Source organism: Hippoglossus hippoglossus, chromosome 15 (assembly GCF_009819705.1).
Source record: "Hippoglossus hippoglossus isolate fHipHip1 chromosome 15, fHipHip1.pri, whole genome shotgun sequence".
Lineage (NCBI taxonomy): Eukaryota > Metazoa > Chordata > Actinopteri > Pleuronectiformes > Pleuronectidae > Hippoglossus > Hippoglossus hippoglossus.
In genome coordinates this window covers 19,673,592-19,692,326 of record NC_047165.1, presented here as the reverse complement: position 1 = coordinate 19,692,326, position 18,735 = coordinate 19,673,592, and the positions used below count along the sequence as shown (strand labels likewise).

Genomic DNA, 18,735 nt, shown 5'->3' with positions numbered 1-18,735 from the left:
GTCAAAATGTAAATGGTCTGTATTTATATGGCACTTTTCTAGTCGACCACTCAAAGCACTTTACAGTACAAGTCACATTCACCCACTGAAACACACTCTATTTCTATCAAACACCGTTCATACACTGTCAGCACAGCCATCAGGAATAATTTGGGTTGCATTATTTTGCCCTTGTCAATACAGGATGTAGACTGGAAGTGCTGGAAATTGAACTGCCGACCTTCTGGTGGACGACCCGCTCTACCTCTTGAGACACAGCTGCGTCCCATGTATGCTGTGAAGACGTACTTTGGTCAACTTGCATACAGCATTCATTCACGCAGTGGGCAATCACTATAGCTGCCAGTATGACTGTTGGTTTAAATCAGGATACAACTGATAACATATTTTGTCAGCAATAAAAAAACATAGAATTGAGGCATCTGTAATTAATATTTTTCCAATAAAAATTCATCAGATAATCAAGTCACAGTGACAATACATAATTACAACCTTAATGTGCAGCTCCCATCAGCTTAACAATGACTTTGAGTTCAGTTTTAAGCTGTCAAGCCTCCCTCCACTCTCACTGCTCTCACAGCGTCATTTTTTAACACTAAAGAAAAAGCTCTTAAAAAATCCCTGACAGAGCTAGCGACTAGCAGCTGAACATGGTGGAGCATTTACTTAAGTGCCAGAGACTTTCCTCAGAGGTCAAAAACAGCCTAAAAGACAATAAATATTGGACTCACAATAACTGTTCGGACTATAAAATGTCAAAAACTAGGGAAAACCTGTGACATATTTTCCAAAGCCCCAGATGACATTTCCTCACATTGTGTGTTTTGTCTGGCCAACCACACAAAACCCAAAGAGAAACAGAGACATTTTTGTATGTTAATTATTTTGACAATCCAAATTGCTCAAAGCCCTCTTTGTTTAACGATTATTAAATTAATCATCTAATTGTTTCATTACTAAGTGGAGCCGTAAAAAGCAGAAATGTGTTATGACAAACTATTCGCACTACACTCAGTTTCCTTCTCCAACTTTTTATGTCACAACATAAAAATTTGAAAGAACACCACTGTGGCAAGTGTTGTTGCTGTGTGTAAAAACTGTCACAACTCAAACCACAAAAAGCCAAGAAAAAACGAGAAACCATAAATTCCTCATTGAGCTCCTTCTTCAGGGCGTCTTGGACTGTCTGGTGAATATGGATCTGAAGTTTTGGTAATTTTTCAACATGGTTGGCAGCAGGAGGAAAAGCAGAGGAGAAAAGGGTGGACGCCAAACAAAATGGCATCAGATTATAGCTGTGTTTACTTTCAAAGAGCTGGGAACAGTGCTCCTCAGGCCATTATCTCACACAGGGTATAGCCTGCTCATTTCGCTATGCGTGGCTTTATGAGCGAGGAACTCCAGCTGCCATCACCCGTCTCCTGATACTCGTAAAGCCTTGTGTTGTGGGGCCATTCCCTGTAATTGGTTTGTATTATACAGTATGTTCTCGCTACGGACCAGAACCTGCATCTTCAGCCATTTCACTAGTTTTTGGGTCTTGAATGTTAGTATCTTTCTCCTTTGAAAGTAAACTGAATCACAGCAAATGCTTCAAAGTAGAAATGTGTCTGTTGTGCGTGAACCTTAAGTCATTGTTGCTGTGACAGATGTGTGACGGCCCCCTCCCACAGCGATTCAAGGATTCCTCCTGAGTCTGTTCTTAATTGGGAGGAGAGATCATTAGTGTGAGTGTAGCCCTCTGATCTTTTTTTAAACATTTTATAATAAGAAGCGGACCAACTTGTTCCCGTTGAGAGCCTGTCTGAAGCCCACAAGATTTAAGTCCTCTAAATGACCGCCTTTGGTCCTTAACTGAGATGTCTCCGCTTCAAGTAGACATCACTCCCGTTTCTCTGACACCAGTACCATGAGCGGCGCACAGTTTCTGCAAAACCACCGGGCAATTAGAAGGGACACGGAAAAGTTCAAAACGCCATTAGCGCACCGTCCTAAGCGATACATTTGATCCCTTAAATGACGACCAAAAAGTAGGGGGCACTCCTCCTCTTCAAGGTGAACAGTCAGCTTTGTGTGAAGGCGGTGGCAGGACGGACACTGGGACACTTAATGGGTCTTCATTATGTTAATTACAGAGGTGATATGGAGCGAGGAATGAAAAACGGGTCACACTGTTGTGCGATTCTGTCTGAATGAACCACTTTAAGCTTTCTGATGACCTTGAAACTAGCCTGCGAAGTGATGTTGCATATCGCTTAAGTGAGCGGGAGTGAGTGCATAAATGTTTAAGCTGTTTTACTGCATTTTTAAATCCTCAACATCCTTACAAACTGATAATCTGTTTCAATCTCCTGATAATCTCATGTTTCCTGCCTCGTTAGAAGTTAAAGAATATACCACTTGGTGTACTATCTGAAAACATCACACTCCGACAAACACATGCAACATTTCTGTGGGAATGTGTGTGTGTTTGTGTGTGGTTTCCCCCTGTCCACTCCACTTTATGGATGCCTGCACTGTCAGCAAGACTCGCTCTGCCCTTGCATTTTAATAAACACCATCTGAGTTGGCTGCTTGTGTATAATATCTGTCAGGCAGCTGCCACCCAGTGATCCCAGAAACTCTGACCTCTGCCCCCGGGGAGCCAGCGTTGGGACATCACGGAGACAGCGTGTCTTCTCCTGTCGATCCATGCAATGATACGCCTTACACCCTTGTCCCAGTCCACTCACAACTCAAACGCCTTGCCACTCTGCCCTATGCATTGGAAATGAGGCAGGGCTGCCTTACAGGATGCAATGAATAGTCAGAAGGATGGGATAAACTCGAGCCTCGGAGATGCCTGTCACAAAGATTGATGGTTCCCTGGAATTTGTTGTTGTCTTGCCAGTACTATAAACTTTTCCCTGCTGAATAATTGAGTTCTTCTGCTGAAGAGTCATGTCAGTCTTTTTATAAGTTTACACGCAGGCACTTTCAGCAGTGTATCTATCGACTCCTCACTGTCAGAGTGGTGAGGATAAAAGAAAGCTGAGGTTGTGCTATAACAGCTGATGTACGACATACAAATGAGATTTAATACAAAGGCTCCATTGATCAAAAAATATCAAACTAAAACTTGCATTTGTTTGGTCTGCTGTTAGCTATATCCGACTTGTATTACATGCTATTCAAATCTCCTTAGTTGTTGCTCGCTGCATGGAAAGTAAAAATCACAGCCATCTGTCACCCCTGCCTCCAGACTCATCACACCTGATGTCAAAACTTATGATAGGAAAATGACTTCTCTGCATGGCTAAAAATATGAATTCCTCATTTATACTTTAAAATGCCACAATGCCACTATGTAAATTTGGGATTTTGAATTTTGGCTTTATAAATTGCTTAAGTAATTCACTGTCAAAATCTCATCAAATGAACGCTCTGTCAATTGAATAAATGGAGCTCTGTAGGAACTGTGTGTTATGTTTACTAGAAAAGAACCATAAAGACAGCAGGGAATCTTTCTTTTTGAAAGTTTTCGGTCTCTGCATCTCTGTATCTCACAATGGAACATCAATGAAGTACCAGAAAAAAGAAGGTGACGGCTGTATACATTACCTTGCAAACAAAGGCGGCACTTTATCCTGTTTCAATGCTCTACTTTGCCCATTTTCAAGTTGTTTTTTGATGTAGTGGAAACACAAACACATATTCTCCAAATGAGACTTTGCTTTAGCGTCCACGGGTCTGTGTGGTGGAAAAGGTTCTGATTGGGTAAGTTGTGAGGAATAGAAAGAGTTTATTCAATTCCAGTTGATATATGACATAAACAACTTGATATAATGCAAAGATTGCAAGTTTCAATATTGATAAAAACATGTAAAACAAATGTCTACACTTTTAATTTACGTCTTAATTGTATCACATGCTACTAAAACGCTCTTACTCGCTGTTCTCTGCATGGAAAGTGTTAAAAAATCACAGCCATCTGTCACCCCTGCCTCCGAGCTCATCTCACCTGTTGTCAAAATGGATTTTTCACACATGGAAAAATGACTTTTCCGCATGGCTAAAAATACCAGGTGTGCTATGAGTGACGGCCCGACTTTGTCATAGGTTAGCGTTTACGACAGCCCATCTTAACATAGCACTATTACCACCACTGCATGAGCCTTTCAACAACTACATGAAAACACACCAAACCACTGTTTCTCCCCTCCTGAAGCCAATTAAGTACATGATTCCAACAAAGGTGAGGTGTACCCAGACAAAACCTAATTAGCGCCAGCACCGTAGGCAAGCAAAGCGATAATTGGTTATTAAATTTCACGAGTTATTGTGTAAATATGTTTACCCGCCTTTACTGTGTGTATTTATATAATTGTGTAAGGTAAGATGGGGTTTATTTAATTTGGAAATGTGGAAGTTAACTTCCTGTTGCAATTATCTTCACATTTATAAGCTTGTGCCCTCACATATTGAAACATTGAGACGGTTTTGTTCATTCAGCTGTGTGTGTGTGTGTGTGTGTGTGTGTGTGTGTGTGTGTGTGTGAGAGAGAGAGCATGCTAAACCATGCCCACCTCCCACTAAACACTGTGATTTAATTAAACATGGTTGCTGCTCGCTCAGAGTGGAAACATGTATCGCACCGAAACATTTGAGATAATTTGTCAAACTTTTCTCGTGCTGGGGCCTTCAGTCACGCAGGCCCTAATCCCTATACCTTTAAGGACCAGTGCTTTGGCAGTTATTCACTCTGCCTGTTCATAAACACACAGTCAGTGGGGAAATGTGGCAAAGCACAACTCTGTGGAAAACGCTGATGTGATTGCCTTTGCACTCACTGCTGGTGGATTTTGATTCACACTCCATCTCACACTCCATTTCTATGTTTATCTGTGTTTTATAGAGAGTAGTATATTTTATAGTTTATTTTAAAGAGCAGAGCATTTTTGCTTGCATGCTCTTTGAGACCAGCCTAAAAAGAGTGGTTTGGTTTCTTCAGTGATTCAAAAACAGTTGAGTCTACGATGGTGCTTTGACTTTGTGGAGTCCATTTCAATCATAACCATGTAAATTTAGATGGTACTATTCCACTTATATCATACTGACAAAAGGCCACATTTAATCCAACAATAACATCAGTCATTAAAATAAGTCATTTTGATCACTTTGATAGTCCTTTGATAATCTTTCACAGACATTATCGTCCTTACCTAAATACCTTGCTAGCTACCCAGCTACATTCATTAGAAATATAAAAACTGACAATTCAGCTGTACAGGATTTTGCAAGCTGTGGACAACAATTCTCAAAGACAATAACTCTTAAATCTAATTATTCCTTTGGTCGAGATTAAAATACACACTTGGCAACTGCAACCAGCACAATGTGATCAACACTTTAAATCACTGTATATGCTGAAAAAACCCACTCAATACTTCAACATGTCCTGGGAAACACCTTTGTGTAAAAACACTTATCTTAGCTGTCGGAACCTGGATGCAAGAAAAGTCCAATCCCCACAAACTGAAATGGTGCTTTTACTTTCCTGTTTTTGCCTGAACTGTTGTGTGTACTCACGGAGATGAAAATGTCTCACACTTATAGGAAGTGGAAATCAAATAATCTGCCGAACCAAACACATCTGCTCCTTCTCATCCCTTTCTGTAAAATCTGGTATTTGGTGACTCCATATTGATCATGATGCCTCCTGCTGGCAGTGGTGGCCCGTGGCAAACATGTGATAAATAATTAAGATTAAAATTAGATATCTAATCCCGAACATGTTTCAGCTAAAGATGCCCAAATGTGGGTAAACACTCCATTGTTACTATTTGCAGCTTGTATGATGAGCTGTTAACATGCGAGTTTGGAACACATTGTGCATATGGAGGGCCGAGCAGGGAAGTGGAGTATGTCGGAGAATGGAGACGAAATCTGAAGTTGAAATGTTTTTGTGTAAATCATTGTTACAGTTGAGGTATGGATGTCTCTATCACATTTCATCAGCATGTGTTAAGCTATTTCTGTCTTAACCAAATAGTTCAAACATATACATTTAGGCATTTGTTTAAACCACTAGTTTAAATGTTATCCAATAAATCTTTGCTAAACTTTTGTTCAGTATTCAGTGACTGAGCGAAAACAGTTTGTTGTTGTGTATCTAATGATGCACTGGGTACCTTAGTTTTGTCGTACAGGGTGTGGTTGTCCAAACGCATCCGCCGCTCGAATCGAGCAAAACTCCTCAGGTCTCTCTCAAACTGCTGTGGAAGAGAAGGATCAATAGTCAGAAATCAAATATCTGTTTTATTTGTCTGTTTATATGGAACTGAAAGGAAAGAAGCTGAATGTATTTTGTCTTCCTGTGGGAGTTTTTAGCTTTTTACATCATCAACAAGAAGGTATTTGGATATGGCAGGCACTTGTTTATAATATTATACACTTGCATGACTTTGTATACATTTTCAATATATCAAGTTTCTATCAAGGTGATTTAGTTTTCTGTCCTTGAGGTTGTTCTTGTGCCCGGGCAACATTTTATCACATGGTGTTGGCCGGACAATGAATTATCAATCATCACAGCAACTTGTACTTTTTGCTGTTGTTCTAATCATTGATTGCCCCTGAGGCTACCTCACTGTCATTCAGTCTCTATAATCCTTCATACCCTGGAGCCGGTCCAGCCCAGCAGTGCATAAGCGAAACTATCCAGAGGCGGTGACACCAGGTCCACACGCACAGCCCTCCAGCCCCTGTTGTCTTCCTCTGCACAGTTGAGACCTCCCTCCACTTTGCTTGCCTTCAGCCTCAAGATCAGGAAGCACTTTGCAAATTGATCCATAGCCTCAAACTTGAGGCTGGGAAGCTTGGACCATTCAAAGGTGGAGGCCTGGTAATCACAATACAGCAAAATGCCCTGGTGAAGAGAGAAAAACTAAGTTTAATAGCATGAACATCTGTTAGGTTATAGATTTATGTCTACTGCAGGGTTTATATATCCTATTAATAACTTTATCAATGCAGGTTTTCCCTTTATAGATTCTTGCTTCTCCGAAAACATCAGCCTCTCAGTTGGACACATAAATCACAAACTAGTCTATCTATAACAATTAAAGTACAGGCATACTTGTTGGATAAATCCAAACTTTACTTTCTTTAACTTCATGCAACTAGAATTAGGAAAATGCTTTCATGGGTTTAGGTGAGTGAGTTTAAGAAGGACTGCCACTCGATCAAGCTTCAAGGGAGCATCCAGGAACCCTGACAGCAAAAAACCCTGGTCATCAGGGCAGCCACAAACCCAGCTGACGATCACAGTCTGAAAGCTGCAAGGTGTTGATCCCGACGTTGATCTTGAATTTATTCCAAAGCTGAAACTAAAGTAAGGATGCCACATTTGAAGTGATGAGGTCAAAAGGATTAGGCACAAACATTCACTTTACAGAATTTGGTGGTCAAAGGTCAAGATAAACGTGACCTTGGAAAACATGTTTTTGGCAATAACTCAAAAAGTCCTCAGCTAATTATGAGAAAATACATGTATACCAGTATAAGCAGGTATGCAAGTTCTCTCTGCCACCGAAAGTAGTTTTTAAGTTTCTTCATAGTTTCGATGTAGCAAAAGTAAAAATTGCACCTATTTAAGTCATTAAATCTTCACTACAAACATTATTGTTTGTCCCAATTTTCTTTTTCTGTGTTTGTGTATCCATTTGTCTGCATTCCATCTTTTTCTCATCAAATCATCAACTCATTTAAACTGAGTGTAAAGAAACCGGCTCATCACGCCGCTCTAAACCAGATCATCAGGTAACCTATGGGGTACAACACTTTGCCCAAGCTTTTACTTTTAGATAGGTTTGCATTTAAACGACTCAATTACTTGAAGCCTGTTCAATGTTTACACTGAAAAGCACAATTACAGTAAAAAAGTCTCACTGTATGGCTTGATGTCTTTTGCTATGTGTTCTTGGAAAACAAAACAACTTCTTGTCATAGATTGGCTGTAGTGAATATTGTCAAAATCAGTCCTATACATCCATTCTAAAGTATTTTTCATTAATGTAGGCCTATATTTGAGTTTTATTGGAACAGCCCTGTCTTTGAAACTAAAAACTTAACTTTAACTTGCCCTTAACTGCAAGAGCCTTCACAAAGCACAACCCTGTTTCTTGATTCATTATAAGATCATTCATAATCACACACAGTTTCAATGCTGTAATTCTGCTTTCAGAGCTGCAAGTCTTACAAACTGTTATTTCTGTCCATGAGCACTGCAGCTGTCTTTAAAATCAGACACTTCTTAATCTTGATGATAAGAAAGTTTAGATACAGGCCTTGAGGTATTGAAAATTGTTGTGTTAAGGTTATGTTTCACTGAGCAAAGTGTTTTTTTTCCAATCTTACAATTGTGAGAGGAAATATAAGAGAAACATTCTGAGAAAGATGTCTGGTGGTGGTGCTATAGATGATGTTATTTATCGTACCTTTATGAATTACTTTATTAATTGATTGTTATTTATTTTCACTTTTTAGACATGATAGCGCTATGGTTTTTAATAGTTGCATAGTAGTCCCTCAGTCAGTTGGTGCACCCACTGGGGCCAAGACTGAAATATTAAAACTGCTGTGCCATGAAATTCGGTGCACACATTCATGGTCCCCAGACAATGAACTCCAATGACATTGGTGAATGTCAGATTTTTAATTTAGCATTTATATTGGTATTTGTGGTTCTCTAAGGATAATTTGTAAAAGCAACTAGTAATTCCCTGAAAAAATCAGGTCAAAATTTGTATTTGTTGAATCCTTCGGTTTATCACCAAATTCCTGCAAAACTAAGGACACTCCCTTCAACCTAATCAGTACTTTGTCCTGATTAACTACTGTTATCATGCTTAAATAACTAACCTAACATGGTGATCGTCCAAAATATTGCACCTGCTGAACATCACCATGCGAGCATGTTAGCATGCTGACAAGTATAGCACTGCTAGCATGGCTGTAAACCAGTGGAGGACAAATTGTGGCTTCTTCTCTAAAGTGTTCTTCAATCTCCTCTGAGTAAAGATGCAAATAGAAGGCATATAAACACCAATGAACATGAAACTGGAGCATCTAATAATAATCACTGAACTACATTTCAAACTTAATCAGGTGGCAGTCAAATGGAAACAGCATACTATGAAACAATATGGCAGAAACAACAAAACTTTTTAAATGTGCCGAACCTATCAAATGCATTTCGAGTCATGTAGTGTAACTCAAAGCATACATTTTGCATTTTTCTTTTTCCAAGTCAGGAGAAACTTTGCTTCTTTAAGCCATTATGGGAAAAATGACTTGCCCTGAGATACAATACTACATCAGCAAGATGAATGTTTGTTTTATTGCTAAGAGAATAACAACTGGCCCACAGCTAAACCAGTGCTGTAAACTCTTTAGTCTTGTTTCCACTTTGTCTCAGACATGTCACTGCTTTCAGTTTTTTTGCAACTTAATGCCACTGTTTGTGTATTTTCATAAAAAACTGAATGATCTTGTTGGTGATGTTGCAATCTAAAACAATCATGTTACAGTATATCATGTTGATGCATGAATGAAATCTGCTCTGTGACTTAATCAAGAGCAAAGACCAGATATAAAAATCGTCCTTTTCTGATTGACAAAACAACAAAGCTATGCCAGTAAAAGGACTCTGTGAACATCTGCTGAGACTTGTCACCAGTCTAATTTGAGCCCGGAGTGGTGAGAAAAGGAGGATGGTTGAGTGTAAGATCCAATAGAGAGACAGGCCTCCAGTCAGCCATAGTCGATGGCTGAAGCCGATTCCGTGGTAAATGGGTCCACTCCTTAGATAATGGAAATCTCTGCCAAGTGAGATGTCAGTGTGTGAAGGAAAGAAGGAGAGAGGGCCACTGATGAGAAACAAAGCCGTCAGTGTAGAGAAGAGGGAAATGGAGTGAGTGTAGGAGAGTTAGAGAATAAAGCGTTCAACCTGTAAGAGAAAGTAAGGAGTAGGTGGATGAGTGGATAGCGGGAAAGACAGAAAAGGGGAGAGGGGGGAAAAGGACTGTGTGTGTGAATTGATTTCCTCCAGGCCTCGCCCTGGCTGATTATGTTTCTCTCTGGATGCAGGAGTGTTAAAACGATTAAGATTACAAATTGTCAATTTAATCCCAGCGCCCAGCGTAATTGTTGGGATACTACTCCCCTCTCAATGGCCATAAATCTGCCACACAATCCTTAAAGAGCAATAATTGCAGAAGCGAACGCAGTGAGCAGCCACTCTGCCTGTCCAGCCGATGACTTAGGTTGATTGCAAAACATTAACAACCTTGTCAGCGTGGCCGGAGTCGCCGCCACCAAACATCCCTGCCTGACCGTCAAACCGCACAAGTTATCAGACGAGGACAGCGTTTCCCAGAGGGCACTGATGGAGGGAGATAGCGAGGAATCCAAGGTGGGGACGGCGAAAACTTTGAGTGACACACAGAGGGAGCTGATCTCAAAGAAACCACCGGCCCCCACCTCACTTTCCCTCATCTCATTATCCTCAGGGGTGGACACGTTTGTCGCGCAATTGCAGGCAAAGATTCTTGATGTCACCCTCTGCTGCACCCATGGACCACTCTCCCTCTGCAATTACAGATAACCATTCACCTTTCGATAATGGGCAGGGAGAGGGATTCTTGAAGTTCCCTTTACATTCTGTAATGGCTTAGCTAAAGGCAGTGACAGCTCCCACTTAGATAATGAGGCCAGAATGACAGCATAAAAGCACTTAAACACCGACTAATCTGAAATTAAAATCCCCCCGAGCCACACTTCAGACAAGTTGTGGGAGAAGGTCCGTAACCCATCTCATGCATAAGGCTGCAAATGTAGGTCACTTCATATTCCACTATTCCAGCACATACTGTATTTTTTGGTTGCTCCTAGCAGTGCGTTTCTTTCTGGAACCGTATAGATGCCTTCAGAGAAAAGTATTCATATAATAAGGTGATAGTTGCACAGACCATTAAGTACCTGAATATGGATGCCTTTCGATTGATGAGGTTTTCTTGCCCCTGTGCATGCAGTATTGTAACGCTGCTTTATCTCTCACTCTCTCTTGTTCTGTCTGACGCACATAAATCTACCATAAAAACAGGACGTCGTGAAGTTTCCAGTCTCAGCATCGCCGGGGGCTGTTTAGCCCAATAGCGCTCTGTAATCATCTCGCACACAGCAGGTAATGTCAGCAAGCATCTGAGAGTAAGCTGATTCCACCAAAACTGTTTACAGAGGGAATTACAGAGGAGGACAGCGGGAAGATAATCTCTCCCCTAAAGCTTCGCCTCTGAGTGCTGAAAAAAGAAAAAAGTCAAGTGAACATGACTTTTGAAATTGTGAACTGAAAGCTGGGCCTTTTTTCCTCTTTGATTATTTACTCAGGCTCTTCTTTTTGAGAGATTGTGATGAGCGGTCACAGGGGCCAAGGCAGCCACCTGCATCTGCAGAGGACGAGCGAAAGGCGCTCCGATCTCATCTCGCATTCTCTTTGACTCGCAGAGAGAGACTTCAAAACCTGCCTTCAAGTTGCAGATTACCACGCGTTAGCCAGGACCATTTGAACGGCGCTTTGACTTTGATTCACAGCTTCGACAGAATGAAAGAGCCTGATTGCCGGAATTAAAGTGCAGTGGTTTGTGTGTGTGTTTGTGCGTCCTCTCGCTGCCAGTCAAAGTAGCCCTCACTGCTCAGATTTTATTTAGATCTCAAAGTGACTAACTCTGTGTGACTGCAAAATAACCTCAGCTGTATGGGCAGCTCTGTCTGAATCACTTACTCAAGCTAAAGGGGAAGCTCTCCAATTCTTAACCGCAATGACTCGGAAAGCAGAACAATAAAGCCGGAGCTGAATGGCATCGCACTGCATACACAGCTCAGCCTTCAGAAAGAAGAACTTATACAGTATTTAGAGACAGAGATGACAGATGGATAGAGGATGAAACATCGCTCTCTCTGTCGTTCCCATTGCTATTACCAGGGCCAAGCTGAATCTCATCTGTCTGCCACAGAAGCTGGGGACTGACCTTGCCTCTGCCCCCAAGTTATGCTTTCAGAATATCAGCAGGAGGAAGGGAGGGGGGGAGGAATGAAATGATGAACCCGATTTTACAAGGACGTTTCTAGATGGATGTATTTTTAACTCCCTGCAGGCGGAAGAAGGGTGCTGAATGAGTTGGTGGGGGATGGCAGGGGTGCCCATGATATTAGGCCTGAGTGGAGACATGTTGGGGGGGCCCCAGGGCCTTGATTGCAGATGACAAGGTCACACGACTTAAGAGTCAACCTCTGCTACCTCCACTTAATCACTGTCTCCTGTGTCCTCATCCCTGCAGACCAGTCCCCTCTCCATCCCTATTCTATCAGCCTGAAAGCTTCTGGTTGTTTCACACTACCCTTCTTATGCTCCTAAAGCCTTTTTAACACCTGCCCTACCTGCCTAATTCACTGTCTCACATCCATTATACCTCGGCCCCGCACATTCTCCTACACTTTCACACCGTCCCCTCGTTCTCTCCTCCCATGGTGAATCAAAGTGGCTGCGAGAGGCTGCCAGGGGCTGCAATAGGTGCGAGCTTCCCGCGATAGCGTAGGAGGTAATTATCATCAGGATGGACCTCTGAAGGAGCGGAAGGGGGAGTGGAGCGGTAGATGGAGAAGGGGGCGGAGGACGGAGGATATTTTTAAACCCGGCGATGACAAAAACCAGCCGGCAGCTAGACTCCACAGCGTGGTTCTGCTCTTCATCAAACCCCTGTCTCCTCTCATGACTGTCTCCTGCTACGCATTAATCTGAGAGAGAAGAGAAGTCCTTCCACATCCACATGACCTGTGTATTTTCTGTAAGGGATACTGTCCATAATGTATTTTCATTTGGCTTCATTTGGAACATATATGTTCAGTGGAAACTGAGCTGTCTCGATGATAATAAGGTATTATGTATTTGTATATGTGTATAATTCCCTGACCCACTGCCCAGACTCTCAGGAGACAACTATGAACTAAGGTCGTGTAACCAAATATCACAATGTTGACTCATTGGCTGTAGGTCTGACAATGTTTTATGAGTTTGTGTTTTAGTAAAATGTTACAGTGGACACATTTCATTAGGAATTAATTACTAATAATGAGTTTTGTCTTCTTTGAACTGTAAACCAAACAATTTATCACCTTTTTAATTAACTTTACACATAATTTAAAATCGTCACTGTTCGACAGACTGTAAATAAAGGTGGGCAACATGACTGCTCACAAAAGGTGAAGGCAAAACGTCTCGATGGCCACCTGGAGGCTGTCTGCAGTATAGGCCTCCTCCATGTTAGTGGATGGGACATGGGCCAAACTAAAAAGGACAATTTATTTGTCTCAAACATGTTTTTTCTCATTTTAGGTTGACAGCTGAGACTGACTCAAGATTGGTCACATTTATCAGCAGGACCATGCTACTGTGGCTCCATACTCCGATTGCAGACTCTGGCAGTTAGAACATTATTATTTCACAGGTGTAAGTTTGCAAATATTGTGACCATTTCTTCATAAACAGATTGTTTTTATGTGTTTGTTACAGTAGTTTCCCATCTGTCATTTCAGTCTGTTGCAGTCCCTCAAGGCGTCTCGTACACTCCCCTTCTCAGTGAAGTTAGTTTAAAGTTTAGGTTTGGATTTTTTTTAGAATGTCTTTATACAATCCATAGGGAGACATTAAAATGATTGATTGTTGAACATGGGATCATTCCTCCTCTCCTTCACGTAGTAAGAACATAATAGAAGCCTGTTATGAAAGAATAATGTACATTTGAACTGAAATTAAATGACCCTTCAGCAGTCTGTGTCAGCCAAATCACACGAGTCTCTTCCATAATTTACTATTTGTTTTATTATGGACCGTGTATGACCAGGAAAAAAACAACTGCAATAATACTCAATGTGGCTACTCCAGCCTGCTGAGGCTTCATACTATTTTTGGCTAAAATTGACATTACATTTTTTTTACAGAACTCTGGATTTAGGCCATCTTGTACAGCACAGAAGAGAGGAGGAATAATTGCAGTGACCCACGACTCTTTCAATGTATGCAGCAGTTTCTTGTGAAAACAGTGTGTCTTTGAAATTTTTCATTAACTGAGAAAAATGTCTTAGAGTCCATGTATTTTTGGAGAGCCCCAGATGAATAGAGCTTTTCAAAGTTGATAAATATAGGCGTAGCTAATAACATGATTATTTGCTGCATAGCACTGCAATAATTAATGAACGGAATCAGTGTCTGTGTCAAAATCTCTGCTGTGAACAACTATTAAATACAGCTCTTGATCTGATAATGTAAAGTATAAATAAATAGACATTTTTAATAGAGAAGAAAACGGTGCACTCTCAGTGTGAAAGAGGAGCCTTTTGTCTCGTGTATGTAAAACCTCTGGCAGTTTCAGAAAAGTCAAATTTGCATTCTACATGTTCACAACAAACTAATGAGAAAATATGAAGTTCAGGTTCTTCTTGATTATTTTTTAATAAAATTCTGCTTCCTAAAAAATGCAATAAAAATGTGTCCTGAATGTGGCTGTGAAATTCTTTTCACAGTTTAACTGCTTTATACTTCTGCAAAGATCACAAGTCGTTATTCATTAAGGGAAAACAACCATGTCTATTTATGTTATAATTCCAAAACTTTGCTTATTTGCTTCTGATTCATATTTGCCAGTTATTTAACTAAACTTCCAATTAATGAGTTTAAAACTGAACTTGGAGAACTTGTTATTTTCTCCTCTCAGGGGCATACAACAACTATTTTTACTCTCTTTTTTTCCCCTTTAAATGCAAACTGTGCGGTTAATGAATTGTGAATAATCTTGTAAAACCTAAATGCTGGATGAGGTAAAAGCGGTAAAACATTTACAAACATGATCGCACTGGACTTCTATTTGCAATATTGTGATTAAGACCTTAGTTTAACATAATTAGATAAATGTGTATACAAACGTTGGGTTTTAATTAGACACTTCTGCAGAGCATTGACATTTGCCAAATTACTTTGATATTAGCAGCAAATAATTGAGTACAGCCAATAATTAAACCATTAGCTGTATGTAAACAAAGCTTGCCATTAACATCGTCTATTTCTGTTTTATCTCTTGTTCACACATTTACTCTCGCTTCTCATTTCCTACTTCCTTCAACCAGCTGCCATCCTCCTCCTTTTCTCGTCTCTCTCCCACCTCTTCTATTTTTCCCAACCATGTACCATTAAAGGATCCATTTTCCATTAAGGGGTCTCCAGTGCTGCCCATGGTCCTTGACAGACCTGCTAAAGTTTTTTTTAAAGAAACCTGCTAAATTGTACTATTTCTCTTTTACTTGTTCGTTCACCTTTTCACAGTCTCCTTCCATACAATCAGAGGCCGGACCACATTTCTAAGTTTTATGATATGGCTGCAAGGACACAGTTCTGGATGATGGAAAAGTGTCAAACCCCATTTAATGACTTATCAGCGAAACATGCAGCATGCAGTGAAGTCAGAAACACAGTATGTCCTTAAGGCAAAAAGTATCGTCAGTTCTTCATATTTTTATCTCTGGAAAATCCTCCAGTGTCCGACAGCGAAAAATGAAAAGAAGAGTGACTTTCAGATTAATGAGGCTTTTACAGTTCTTTAAATTCTAGATCACAGAATACACAGTGACCACCGGGATGTACTTTTTCTGTCTTTTTGTCATTTATTCAGAACATTAAAAAATTATAGCACAGCATGGATGCCTATGGTGTCCGGTCATGTATATTTAGCAGTTAGACACATGTAAATCAATCTGCTGGGTGCAGCAGAGAAAAGGGCTAAAGAGGTGAATATCGTCAGCCAATCATATCACTCAATCACTGTGATGTATGACAGCTCAATTAAACACAATTCATGCTTCTGCATCGAAGCTACGCCGTAGGTACGCATGAGGCCGAGCATTCATAGTTGTGCATACATGTGTGTGTGTGTGAGTTGCGCTGCAATTACACCGCCGGACGCTAGTGGAGGTAGATTTTGTGTCTTCTGGTTCTCGGCCCACTTATTTACAAATTCAGTGACCGATCCAGACAGGCATTTTTTTTTCTTTTTGTGCCAAACTGAGTCCAGCCTGACACACCGACTTTTTGCTTCCCTGTCCCTGACTGTCATGCAATTCTTGTTACCATGGTTACAGCTTGCCTGCTTACGTTGGTTACACATGTGTGAGCAGACTGAGCACCATCAAAATGGCCAAGACCATCAAAAGGGATTGTTTTGGGTAGATTGTTTGGTTTAACACACATACAGAAAGCCACAGTTGTTCTGTGTTGAACAATTGCAGCTTTTGCTTACTTAACTAATTATAAATCATAAACTGAAACTGTGAAAATAGGAGTGCCGTTAACTTGACATTAATCGCAAAAGAAGTTAAAGCACCATGTTAATTAGGAAAGCCAATCCTAATTCGTAAATCAAAGTTAAGATGTTCGCTGTCTAACAATTCTTTGGTAGACGAGACCAACCTGAACATAATTTCTAAATTTTTCCATCACCCACCACGAGTCCTTCTGAGTAGTGACCGAGCCCAACGTGAGCCCAACATGAGCCCAAATAGGGGTTTTGATTTTTCACCGATGACCCCGATGGGACAGGTTGTCACGCTATATTCTGTATGTATCGTCTGCACTTCTTTGAAGAGCAAATTGAAAATTCCAATTTAAGTTCCATGATCAATAGAATAATTAATAACTGACTGTGCATGTAACTATCTAGCACCTAACGTTAAATTACAAATTATAAGAAATCTGATAGGACAGGGTATGAAAACACAAATGGCATTTTAATTTTGAATGTAAAGCAGTATAAAGAAACACTTTAGCACTATAGCAGTATATACTGTTATTTTGTCCACCCAATTGTGCCTTTATATTTAGCTTATTGGCCTAAAATAACTTAATCCACAAAAATGTGTGGATTCAAACCCATATGAAGACACTCATTTTACAAATTGTGAGAAAAACACTAAATTTTATTGACAAAAGCGTGTTCAACATCCTCATTACTTACCTTGAGTGAATAAAACACAACTAAGAGCATACTTACTTGTTGTTTGAATCTGTCGACGATGTCTGGTAAGAGAGTCCTCTCCCTCCCCGGCTCTGGTGTGGTCACAATGATGTCAACATCATGACCAAACTCCTTCCCCCTGGAGATGAAAACATAGCACTGAGAATTACTCACTGTGACAATGAGAACACTAATCATTCATTCACAGTCCCTAACTGATGAAGAGGGAAGGAGGCAAACAGAGCTATTAAAAGCACAAGCTAAGCTAATAACACTTTTCATTATTCAGACAAGTCATTGCTTACTGCTTGTTGTCTCAGCTGTCAGAACTTTTATCACAGTCATCTTCATTTTTTTACTTGAAGCATTGTCGAGCCATATTCAACCTGAAACAATCTATTGTCGCTGTCAGCTCAACTGCAGGCACAGGGTGTTCCAGTTCTGTAAGTGATTATCATGCAAGTACAGGTTCAACCAAGAGCTCTGCAGGGAACCTGTGTATGTGAAGAGGAGATGTACACAAACAACATATCAAAGATTTTGTCTGGAATCATCCCGCTGAATCAGTTGCACGGCTTTCAAAAAACTGCTGTTTTTGAGAACACTGACTCTCTGAAAATGCAGCATGCTTTGAATAATATGACTTGGTTAAAGCAGATTTAATAATGACTGACTTCGAATTTGTTACGACTGGAATGACCACATTGCGGTTGTATGCCTTTAGTAGCTGTGCAGGTTCAGTCTCATCAGGTGTTCCTGATATGTTGCATTCACAATGATGAGTCCACCATGACCTTTGACCACCCAAATCTAATCCGTTCATCCATGAGTCTCAGTGAACATTTGTACCAAATTTGAAGAAATCCCCTGAAGTCCTTGAGATGTTGCATTCACTGCACCAAAATGTGTTTCGTGAGGTCACAGTGACATTGACCTTTGACCACTAGAATTAAATCAATGAGTCCTTGACTCCAACTGAACATACTAAATGTGAAGAAGTTCCCTCAAAACGTTATTGAGATATTGTGTTCACAAGAATGGGACTGACGGAGGACCCAAAACCATGATGTGCCTGGACACTGGCTGTCACCAGTGAGGTAGACTTTATTTGAAATGAGTGTATATGAAGCTACTGTATCACTGTTAGACCGACTTTTGTAATAACTCATGCTGCTGTGACCTTTGATGCCAGACTGTTCACTCATGAAAAATATAGAGTTCCAGTGTCTGAGATATTCTCTCGGTAAAGTGTTCTGACTGTCCTTATATTGTTATTCAGACAGGAGACAAACTACGACCTTGTCCTCATTGGAGTTTGGTACAATAGCCTGGGAAGGGTTAAGCAGATTCTATACTCTTTATCATGTATGGAGTCTGTTACCAGAATAAATACTGTAATTTAAATCAATGGCGACTGACCACTTTGTTTTATTCATTAATTTGGCATCGTCGGCAGGATCAGTATAATGGGTGCATCAGAGCTTAAGACTTTTCTGTTTGTATCTGTAATTTATCAAGTTAAACTCAAACTCAAAGTGTTTCGTTGTGGTTTTGCCTCTTCTTTATCTCTTTGAATCTATTTCAGGTTTTTTCTTTCTTTTATTTATTCTTATTCTTTTAAATCCTATTTAAATTT

General features: G+C 40.3%; 1 protein-coding gene across 2 annotated transcripts in view; it reads right to left on the bottom strand.

The window, feature by feature from the left end:
• The window catches only part of dntt (deoxynucleotidyltransferase, terminal), an 86,663-nt gene that overhangs the window by 27,164 nt on the left and 40,764 nt on the right, over positions 1-18,735 (bottom strand). The window contains exons 8-10 of one of the 2 annotated variants that reach the window (XM_034608686.1): positions 17,136-17,238; positions 6,659-6,907; positions 6,171-6,254 (exon numbers count right to left, since the gene is read on the bottom strand). In XM_034608686.1, the coding sequence (XP_034464577.1) occupies positions 6,171-6,254; positions 6,659-6,907; positions 17,136-17,238 (436 nt within the window). The remainder of the gene's footprint in view (positions 1-6,170; positions 6,255-6,658; positions 6,908-17,135; positions 17,239-18,735) is intronic. The other variant, XM_034608684.1, reaches the window with a different exon arrangement.